Raw genomic sequence first — 11,188 nt, forward strand, 5'->3', positions numbered from 1 at the left:
AAAAATATTTATATATGTTAAAAATGTGAAAAATGAATAAATAAATAATAATTTTGTATTAACCGGCACACCCAACAATTATTGCTAAGCGGCAGTTTAGAATTACTCATTTTTTAAAATATAAATTTGTAAAACCATAAATCTTAAGAATCTTTATTATCATTTTATCAAAAATGATTCTTGAAAATTATTTAATTAAACTTGGTCCGTAAGTTTCAATGTTAGCCTTGTTCATGCCTTTAACGTCTAAAATCCTTAATGTTAATTATTTTAATGCTGTTAGTCATGTTAGAAAAGGAAAATTCTATATAAGTACTATCATAACACTTTCAATTTATTAAGTAAAATATAACATATTTATTATTATTAAATAATTAATTAATAAAATAAAAATATAGTGTATAAAATTATTCATTGAAAAAAAAAAGAAGGTATTGCATAAGAAATACTATTGGTACAAATAAGTGAATTAGTTTTATAATAAAAAAATAATTATAAACATAATTATGTATTAATATGTATATTAATTTATTGTAATTAATTAAAAAATAAAATTTATTAAAAATAATATTAATTTAAATTTTAAATATAAAAAAATTAATATTAATATATAAATTAATACATAATTTTATTTATATGCTACAAAACTCTATAATAAATAGATTCGGACTTCATATCCAACTCGTGATGAAGGGTGACGACGTAGTGCCACGAGATATCCAAGAAAACGTCGGAGTTGCAGCAAGAGCGTGACACGTGCACGTGTGGCACATGAATTTTGTCGCCCCCACGAACATCCTGGGAGCTTCTGGGTTGTCGCTTTGTCCACACAAGCATCTACCAAGTTCCGATGGATTGATTCAAGCTGATGACCTGATGACGTGTACTTGGTTCAGACTACAACGTACGAAAGCCATCCGGTCACTGATCAGGAGATCAGCGCCTTTGCAGCTTTGCTCACTTTGAACTTGTCATTACAGAACACGAGCGCGCGCGTGGTGGCATTAAGGGCTAAGAATAATGATGAGAAATACTACCGTATCTTTAATTTCTACCGCTCATTTTATCATTCAACGTAGTGTTACGTTATTTATTAAAAAAAGATATAAAAATACAAACCTAAAATATTAGAAGAAATTTAAGATCTTATTTTTTATAACTTTTTATCGTTATTTTATTTTAACTATATATTTTTAATTTTTTAAGAATTTTACTAGATACAAGTAGATTTTATACACCAATTCATGCATCGATAATTTTTTTTTTAAAATTTATGAGAAAATAAAAAAATCTCATATTTCATGAAAATTATTTATGTCTTCAATTCACATCATTTCGTTAAACATATACCTTATATATCAATATCAGTGCAAGAATTGATGTACAAAATATACTTACAAAAAGATTTTTCATTTTTTTAATTAGCCACTGGGTGCCATTTTATGGTGACAAGTTAATGTGACAAAATGAATAATATAAATTAAGAATTGCATAATAATATTACTTAATAATAATAAATACAAGTCTCATATACCAAGTCTCAGATACTTAGATCTGACTTCTATATAAAAGTAAATAGCAAGGTAAACAACTTGCAAGATCACACTTTTTCATACCAGTCCCTAACATTCCTTTAATTGAAGGGCTAAATTGTCAAAGTATGACATCAATGTGGTCAGTCTTTCTAAATAGGTTGGTGGACGTACGTACGCTATATATAAATAGAATATATCTTATAATAAATTAATGATCTATCAAAAATCAACCTTATTATTAAAGTTTTTATTAATTTTATTTTGCATTTTTCACTTACTTTCATTTGAGTTAGTGTCGAGTTTGGACAATTGTTGTAAGAAAAATACCGTATCAATACAGTATATATGTTGCATAACTATTGTTGAAATATTAATCATCCCTTTGGTTATGATAATATATAATATATAATAATTATATATAATTAAAATTAATAATCATTTAATTAATTACAAGGAGAATACTGCATGCATGGAATATTACAATTTTCATATATATATATATATATTATTTAATCATATGGTCAAAATCGTCGAATAATAATATAATAGTACTACTGTTATAAAATGGGGAATTAAGGGCGTGAAAGACGCACATGAAACGGACGTGCATGGGGCGAGCCGAACGTTGGGCGGCATGCGAGGTGCTCGTGGCATCACAAGTAGTACGGACTCGTATGATCTGTATTATTCTGCTTTAGATCGAGAAATTATGATATTCCAAATGGCGCCGCACGTAGTTAAAGCCACCTTTTAATTACGTCTGCAGCATTATTCTCAAGCTAGCCCCGCCCACGGGACCACAAAAAGCTCATTGAATTGTGGTCTTGACGGATGGGTTTGTCCAAATTTAGGGGTTCGATCGGTCATTCATGATTACCCACAAACCGTCCTATTATAAATGGAGTTCGCGAGAATAGCACGTAAAAACAGTAGAACATAAATATGCCAACGACGTCAATATCACACTTAGTACCCATGTCTTATAATGAGGTTTGTCCATTATTTGATTCGCACTTCAAATTAGTTTAAAACATGATCAGTTGCATACACATAAACGTTGCTGTGAACTATCGGGTTGAGAAATATCTAAGGGAAAGGAAAAAAAATAGAGTAATATGGTTTAATTAGGGTTATGGTATATATAAGTAAGTACTACTTCTTTACGTATTTTATCATGCACGAAAGAATTCCAATTTATAAGCACGTACAAGTCTTTCCTTATTGATATTATTCATTTGTAAATGGTTCATCATGATGATCATGATATAGTTGGTGTTTATGATCAAAATTTTGTTATATACAAGCGAATCTATATACCAATCTGCGTATCAATACTGCTGCATTTATATTTAAAATTCAAATTGACATTATATTTATTAAAGTTTAACTTTTTGACCAATCATATTAAATGAATGTATGTACTGATGCGTAAAATTATTTACAACCAAATTTTTCCTTATAATCAATATAATATTAAAATCGATGGGACTCTTACTAGAAAAATGACACGTGTCACATACAAATTAAGTTGTTGCATTATATGTATATATCCAATCATGAAAAAGGCCACATGATCATGATGATATATTGTGGTGGATGAGTCAGTGGCCAATAATGTCAGCTTCACATCATCATGTTTAGTTGCTCATATTCGATCGCCGTGGTGGTTGAGAGACAAGACAAAGTAAGCATACAAGAAACATTGAAATTAAAGATTTTGTCGACTTTAATTAACTCCGAAATGTCCAATGCCGTGGGCTTATTAATTTGCAGGCCGCCGGCCGGTTGGGTGTATGTTTTATGACAATATAAATTAATATATATCAAAGTTATCTTTACAATACACATTCGTATCAATTGTTATCTTTGCAGAATCTCCGAAGAAGAATCATCATTGATTTAGTGATCATGATATTATTTATAATGTAGTTCGCAGGATATATGGACCAGGTGAACTTCTTCTTTTGGTTGCATTGTGATGAAGTGACGTACGCAGTACCATTCTATGCCCTAACCTCATTTTATCTTAAAAAACTATATGCTGTTTTTGTGCACATAGAGTAGTACTCACCGGCCATAGTACGTAGGATCATTTTTTGGGTGGACGGAAGATAAGTTTTTGTTTTTGTTTTTTCAAACTACTTCTACGTACGACCGACTGCGCGATCTAGCTTGCTAGTTACGTAGTTGAAAATTTTGCTCTATACACATATAGTTTGTATCATTTTTAAAATATGAAAATATCTAATCAAGATTAAGATGATAAAGTAATGAAGATCATGATAATATCACTGTTTTTAAAGTTTTTACATTTGCTGCTTGCTTGTAATAATTATTCTCATATAACTTCTACAAATGAGAAATAATATTTACAGTCGTAGAATATACAAGTGTCGCGTAATCTCTTTAAAAAAAATTAATTAAATATGGAATTCATATGAAAAAAAAACTAATTTTTTATTAGTGAATCCTACTCTTTTTCAAAATGATTATGCGCACGACACTTATATATTCCATGACCAAATGTAGCATTACTCAATTTGATTTATGTGTCATGTCAATTGGTCGAAATGTGTACGTATTCAACCCATATATGTATTAATTAAGAGTCTGTTTGAGGTTGAGGCGTGAGTATTAAAAAATGTTCGAATATCTTTAAAAGTTCTTTAATAGAAAAATTAAGTTATTTTGGTATTACATATTAAAGCACTTTCCTCAAATGTGTTTTTTCAGATAATGTATAACGTAATTCAAATTTTAAAAAGACTACTGTTAATAGACGAAAATATTTATATAACTTTAAGATAATTTCAACTTTCAAACTTTCGAAAATATGGTTATAATCTTTGAAAATTCAAATAATCGTCATTTCTATTTCAGAAATCACTTTTTAAATGTATTTTCAAATAAACATAAAATATTTAAAATTATTTTAAATATATAGTTACTAAACAGTAAATAAATAATTTTTTAATAATACACCTTATTACTTAAAATATAAGCTATATATAAGCCGTAAAGTTATAAGTTATAAGTTATATATTTCCTATTGTAAGCTCAAACATGCACTAAGTCATGGGTGAGTCCACAAAATCCCAAAAACCAAATTATATATGATCATCTAGTATATATATATATATATATATATATGCGTGTGTAAATTAAGGATGTGATTGGTACACATTTCTCCAATTATGAAACGCGTATATGACACCAATAATGGATTATGGATCATATTCCACCTGATCAACCGACCAGTTGCATGATAATTCCCACTTAAAATTTTGTGCGCGCTTAAAGTCATTCGTACGTAGGTCATGTCATTTTCATATATAATTGCATATTGCACTTTGATTAATAAATTTATAAGCATCTTAATTTTTAATTTCATCTATATATAGATATGTATGCATGAGTCATCATATGATTCTCCAAATCTATAAGTTATTGCGCATATACCTACTAAATGTATGTGCACATATATATATATATATATGTATGTGTGTGTAGAATGCAGATATTTATCTAATTAGAGTGTATATGTGCACGCGTTTATACATAACGAGTAATGTTACATATAGTTATTTTTACGTATTCTTTATATACTCTACTGATATGATTGGTTAAATTAATTTCTTTTTAATGTGCAATCAATCAAATCAGTATAGTGCATAGGAGAGCACGTAAAAATGATTGCACATATAATTTTTATATTTTCAATAGAAGATTCTGCAAGCACATAGACTATAAAAAAACAATTGATCCTCTAGTGCCATATAATTACAACACATGCATGATCTACATGTTCCTTATACTAATTAATTAAGTACGTACTCATAAGTCTCTGTTATTTAATATATTGAACGACCAAATTCCGGTCCTCATGGCCTGCAGCCAGCAGGACGGTCTCCCCGAGAAAAGCCTGCTCTAGTAATGTTCAGTTTTAAGGATATGTTAATTGAAATAAAAATGCTTAATTTGGACCCGAATTTGGGTCCCGAATGCTTTTATTTTATTTTATTTAGTAATTAAGAAAGTGGTTTTTATTGATGTTGTAAATTTATTATTTTAAAAAATATTTAAGAATATAAAAAAATCAATAAAAAAAATCAATTATTTTTTTATTTTTTACCTCATTTGGTGGGTTCTTGCACTACATCTCCGAGGACACTACTCAAAATGAAACACGCGTGGTACTGTTGAAGTGTTGACCACACTGTATAGTGCACATCTTAATTGGCAAATGCCAACACGCCACTTTAGAGAGCACGTACTGGGGACTGATAAGGGAGCTGGGTCAGTGACTTTTACTAAAGGCAAGCCTACCTAATTGGGGGTTCCCCAAATTGGGGAAGCACATCATGAAAAGTACCACCTTACCTTTTATTGATACATTCGGAATGCATGCGGCATCTGCATTCTTCACCTCTTTCTCTTACAGTTAGCTTTGCTTTATTGAATTGATCTATCGAGAACTGAATATATAGCTTTATAAATATATATGTTGATAAATTAACATGTCATGTGCGTGGGTGTAAAGGATATAAAATGAAAAATCAGATAAACAAGGAATGGCCCAATGGTCTTGCATGTGAAATTAACCCTTGTCCTAAATGGCTATAGTTCTGTACAACCATGGTAAAAGCCTAGCCCAAGTAGATTCTAAACAGCTAAAAGCTAGTCACCATGTTTGGATTAAACAACAGAAAATTGTTATGCACAGCTACCCGTCCAAAGTAGATTTGGGTCCGACCTAACCCGTAAATTTTAGAACCTGTTGTTCTTGCTTTCGATCCTTCACCATCATTTGCACAGCCACGCCCCTCTCTTGCTCTAATGTGGTCCAAACCAGATTGTAAAACTTTTGTAAACTTTGTCTCTCCCATATCGTCCCTCCCTCCTCTTCCTCCTACTTTGCCCCTCTTAAACCCACCCTCCCTCTCTAGGTACACCTTGAGAGGCTCCATGTAGTCCTCAAAGCCGAGGGTGGTCATGGCCCACAATAGATCGTCGCCTTTGATTGTATTTCGCTTCTCCCTCTCGCACTTGTTGGATGCTTCGCCAGTGATGAAGCTTATGAACTCTGACACGCACTCTTGCACCATCTCCTTGGCATCTTTCAAGATCTTCACGTTCGCCGGCCGCGCCTTCTTCATGATCTATTTCAATTTCTTTGAGATCGTCGGTGACCTTCACCTCGAGAGGAAGCAGAGGCTTTGGGTAGAACCTTGTACCGATCTTTGAGACCTTAAAGGAGATACCCATATCGAAAGGTTTTGAGAGAACGGTTCAAGGTGGTGTTTGGGTCATGCGAAGGCAAGGGGAAATAAAAAGAGAACAAGGATGGAAAATTTCGAAAATTTTTGGGGCAAAGCAAACAACCCTAATGGGAAATGAATGTTGTAGTTTTTTGGTATCTTTGTGATGCATTTGATCTGAGGATTTAGTTTTTCTTCACCCATTTTGGTTCTCACTAGTTTTTGAGCAAACCCATTAATTTCCTGATTCGAGTGCTGGAGATGAATGCCCACCCTTGACAATATTATCGTAGACTGGAAGATTGAGACTCTTGATTGCTTGTCTATCCATACTTATCTTTTATTTGTAGTTGGAAGTGAATTTGATCCCAGTATGAGTGTGAGTCTTAGGCGAAGGAAATCACATCCCAGGGCAACTAGTTTATACTAGGCTAAGTTTTGAGAGAATGGGAGGTAAGAACGAATTTATACTCGGTTGGTTTAATCCAAAATTTAAACCTGTCGTTTTTATCGGATTGGTGAATTGATGACTTAATAACCCATCATATGCCGGTTTAGTTCGGGTCGAGTCAATCGGGCCACTTGGTTTTTCGGGTCATATACATAGGCATAGTGATACGTATTACATACGTTAAATATACCTCCACTATAAAAAAAGCATTATATGCATCAAACTATATCAATTTATAAACTTTTATTTTTTAACTTTTTAATAGATCATCTAACAAGCTGTATATAAAGCAAACTCGGGCATTCACATTAGGGGTGAAATGAAGAAGCTTTATAAACTTATTTGGAATATCCATGTAATGAGTCCAATCACTTCAATTTGGTGGGGGTGATATAGTAACTGTTCTTTATTTTTCCTACTCCTTTCAAACTTTCTAGACAGTTAGAAAACATACCATTCATCATCATGAATTCAAGAAAAAAGATCCGAGTAGTATTAATTATTAATAAGCTTTAATTTCACATGATATAACTCAATATAAAAAGAGTTATATTATATACAGTCATTTTTGCATACTCTTTACATATATTATAGATGTGATTGACCAAAATAATTATTTTATATTAAAAAAAGTGACACAACCAATCACATTAGTAGAGTGCACAAAAGATAGGCAAAAATGGCTTCGTATAGAATTTTTGATATAAAAAACCCCATGTTCGGATGGGTATAAAATGAATGAGTTTTGTTAGATACAAGCAAATTCGTATATCAATTTGCATACTAATGATTTTTTTATTTAAAAAAATTTTGAGAAAAGAAGAAAATCTCATATCTCATAAAAATTATTTTTATCTTCAATTCACATCGTGTGTTTAAACATATACTTTATATATTAATATCGATGCAGGAATTAGTGCACAAATTCTACTTATAAGAAGATTTTCCCGGAATCCGAATCCTTATATATAATATGCGTAAAAGCAGTATTGCATGTTCTGAAAATAAAAACAGTACTCTTGACGACTCTATTTCTGTGTGTTCTTCTGTCTCCGTCGTATAAGCTGCTGCGTCTGCATCGCTACGTACTTTCTTATTAATCGACGCTTGAGATCTCACGAGTGCTGACAGCATCGCATCATAATTCATAATCGGGAATCACCGATATTGGGTTTGTTTCCTTTTCTGTTTTTTGGAGGTTTTGGCTTGGTCTGGAAAATATATGCAATCGATCAATAACCAAAATAAAGCATGTTACATTGTAATTGCTGCCATTTTAGACTGAACGAAAAATTCCATTTATTATTCTCACACCATATACTGTATATGATTATTTATTTTTTATTTTATTTTTTTTCTTATCAAATATATAATGTATGGATGATGAATAAAATAACTAATTAGTTTAAGAAAAATGCAAAAAAAAATATAATGTGCGATGTGTGAAATGATGAGCAAAAAAGTTCTAAATTGAATATATAATGTTATATACCGCACATATATATTGTTTTCTGCATGCTTTGTCAACACAATAGTGTCGAGTCCGTGTTTAAATTCAGTGTCTTATTCTTATCTTATGAAATCAATATTTGTCGTATAAACTTAAACTGGTAAAAATAAATAGAGTTAATTATTTGTATTATATTTTTATCACAAAAGCAAAATCCCTTATTAATATATATGCCACTCAGAAAGCTTCAAATAATATAAATGATATATTTCAGTACTTACCCCCTCATCTCCAGAAGGTTCGATACAGTTTGGGCAGGTGTTCATGTGGCTGCGAGTCTTGTAATCCTGTCAGAAAGGGCAAGGAATATATGATCAATATAGGGTATGAATTAGGTACTCGATCCACAAACTGTTGATCTAAATTAGTTGAAGGCAAAATTTGGGACAGATCGAGCCTAAAAGAACAACAGGAATTGAAGCGAAGCAAAGAAGTGATCATCAACAGATAATATGGAATGCAAACCTTGAAGCAAGCTGCATGTATACAATGGCCACAAGGAAGAATTCTGACACTTGTCGAGGATGTGAACATGAATTCAGAACAGACAGGACATGTCGTTTTCAAACAATTCTCCACGCAGTCATGATCCACCACCTTCGTCGAGAGGCAACAATTGCATGTCATGCAATGGAAATAGTCTGTTCCAAGACCCTTCCCTACACGGCATATATTGCAGAAAGGGCAATGATAAACTGCCCTGAAATAACATATATAGGAGGAAAGATCAATAACAATAATAAAAGATTAGCATCAGCAAGAAATTCAGTACGGGGACCTAAACACATCAATCAATATTCAGTACGGGATATCACCAATATTGCAGGATCTGAAACAGAAATATGCAGTTATGTACCTTTCATCATCAAAAAACTTGCAAGTACTGCAATAGTACTTTGCCATTGAGAGTTCACCACAGGAGGGAGTCGAGCAAACCGGTCCTAGAGGCTGGATTTTCAGGCAGCGCATACACATCATTTCAGCAGTAGCTTTCCTGCACATTAATAAACAAAAGTTAAAGCAAGAATCCACAGATCTAGATGCAAGTACCCGATAATGAATGTGCATGCATGCCACAAAGTTACCTATCCATCGAATGGTCACTGCTTTTGTCATGGCAAAACCTGCATGTATACAACTTGCCGCAGCAAGCAGCACGGATCTTGCAGTTTCTTTTGTAATGCTCACACCCAAATACCTGGTTCTCCGGATCACGAAATGATGGAGAAAATCCAAGTACATCATCTTCACCAAAACCTTCACCTGCTGTCGCCGGTGGGAAGTTTTGCTGAGAAGCTATCCGCCTGCCAACATAAAGTATATTCCCACTTCCCCATTAACATAACCTTAAATGCACATATATTAATCTAAATGTACAGTTTAACATGGATTTTTTCCTTTTTTACGTACCCGGCCATTGGATTTTGAATAGGATTTTCTTTTCTTCTTGGATCCCGGTTAATCCTGCAGAAAAAGATTAGTCACGCAATGATCAAAGTCCGGCCAAGTACCAGCCTATTAAGATTATATACGAAACACAATCATCATAAGAAAAATTTGCAAACAAATTTATATAAGGCAACAGATCAGCACAATCCTAATCAAATGATACCAACAGCTAGCTAGCGAGGAACAGTTTAATGCCCTCGATCCGCGCCTGTAGTGCCAATTATTCGCTGAGCAACCTTCCTTTTTTTCCACAGACAAACGGCTACAGTAATCACGGACGGCTAATGATGTACGTTTATATCATTATATATATTGCTTTATTTCATGGGAGAACAAAAACGAAAAGACAGAAAAGATAATGTCATGCATTACGTACGTTGGAGTTTAAGTAAATTTATGTTGTTCACCTTGGCTACCTGCTCTCTCAACAACTCCTGCAATATTTTAAGACCATAATTAATTTATTTCAAATCCAATATGTTACATGACATGCTTTTATTTACTTCAATTTTTATATCTTTCTTCTTAATTTGTTGATCAATATACATGAATACGGCACGAGTTAAGTCTATGATGCATGGAGCATATCGCGTCTTCATTGTCTATATTATTTGTGTGTTACTTGACATGCTTTAATTTACTTTTATTAATTATATCTCTCTAATTTCTTCTTTCATGGATAGAATATGATCGATAAAAGTCAAGTCTCCGATATTGATGCATGGAGTGTTGCAGGTGGAGACAAAAGCAGTGAACAGTGCACCGAAAGACACCGAATGCACCGTTTGCCCCTTTGTATTGTTAGGCACCTCCCCACCTCCCCAAGAATCATGCAGCAAATTGCTGCAACATACTGATATGCTCTCCTATAAATAGGAGAGCTTAAGTGTGTGGAGTGTGCAGCAAAGAAGAGCAGAGAGAAAATAAAGAGTGCTGTGTGTGTGCAGAGTGCATCAAAGTGGGTGAGAGAGAGTTTTCTGTAAAA

At 32.7% G+C, this 11,188-nt stretch overlaps 2 protein-coding genes across 3 annotated transcripts; both read right to left on the minus strand.

Moving 5' to 3' along the window:
- Positions 1–6,205: 6,205 nt before the first annotated feature.
- LOC122310396 (nuclear transcription factor Y subunit B-3-like) lies at positions 6,206–6,691 on the minus strand. Its single transcript, XM_043124291.1, has one exon. The coding sequence runs from the start codon at positions 6,689–6,691 to the stop codon at positions 6,206–6,208; it is 486 nt and encodes a 161-aa protein (XP_042980225.1).
- A 1,387-nt stretch (positions 6,692–8,078) lies between these two features.
- On the minus strand, positions 8,079–10,469 carry LOC122311690 (zinc finger protein BRUTUS-like). 2 transcript variants are annotated; one of them, XM_043126327.1, is made up of 7 exons: positions 10,371–10,469; positions 10,165–10,218; positions 9,840–10,058; positions 9,611–9,748; positions 9,220–9,454; positions 8,976–9,041; positions 8,079–8,455 (listed from the first exon to the last, which is right to left on the minus strand). In XM_043126327.1, the coding sequence occupies exons 2-7, from the start codon at positions 10,170–10,172 to the stop codon at positions 8,390–8,392; spliced, it is 732 nt and encodes a 243-aa protein (XP_042982261.1). In that variant the 5' UTR covers positions 10,173–10,218; positions 10,371–10,469; the 3' UTR covers positions 8,079–8,389. The 2 variants fall into 2 exon arrangements, with proteins under 2 accessions (XP_042982261.1, XP_042982260.1); XM_043126326.1 differs by having other exon boundaries at positions 10,367–10,469.
- Between the last annotated feature and the right edge of the window lie 719 nt (positions 10,470–11,188).

The sequence above is a fragment of the Carya illinoinensis genome, chromosome 5 (assembly GCF_018687715.1).
Source record: "Carya illinoinensis cultivar Pawnee chromosome 5, C.illinoinensisPawnee_v1, whole genome shotgun sequence".
Lineage (NCBI taxonomy): Eukaryota > Viridiplantae > Streptophyta > Magnoliopsida > Fagales > Juglandaceae > Carya > Carya illinoinensis.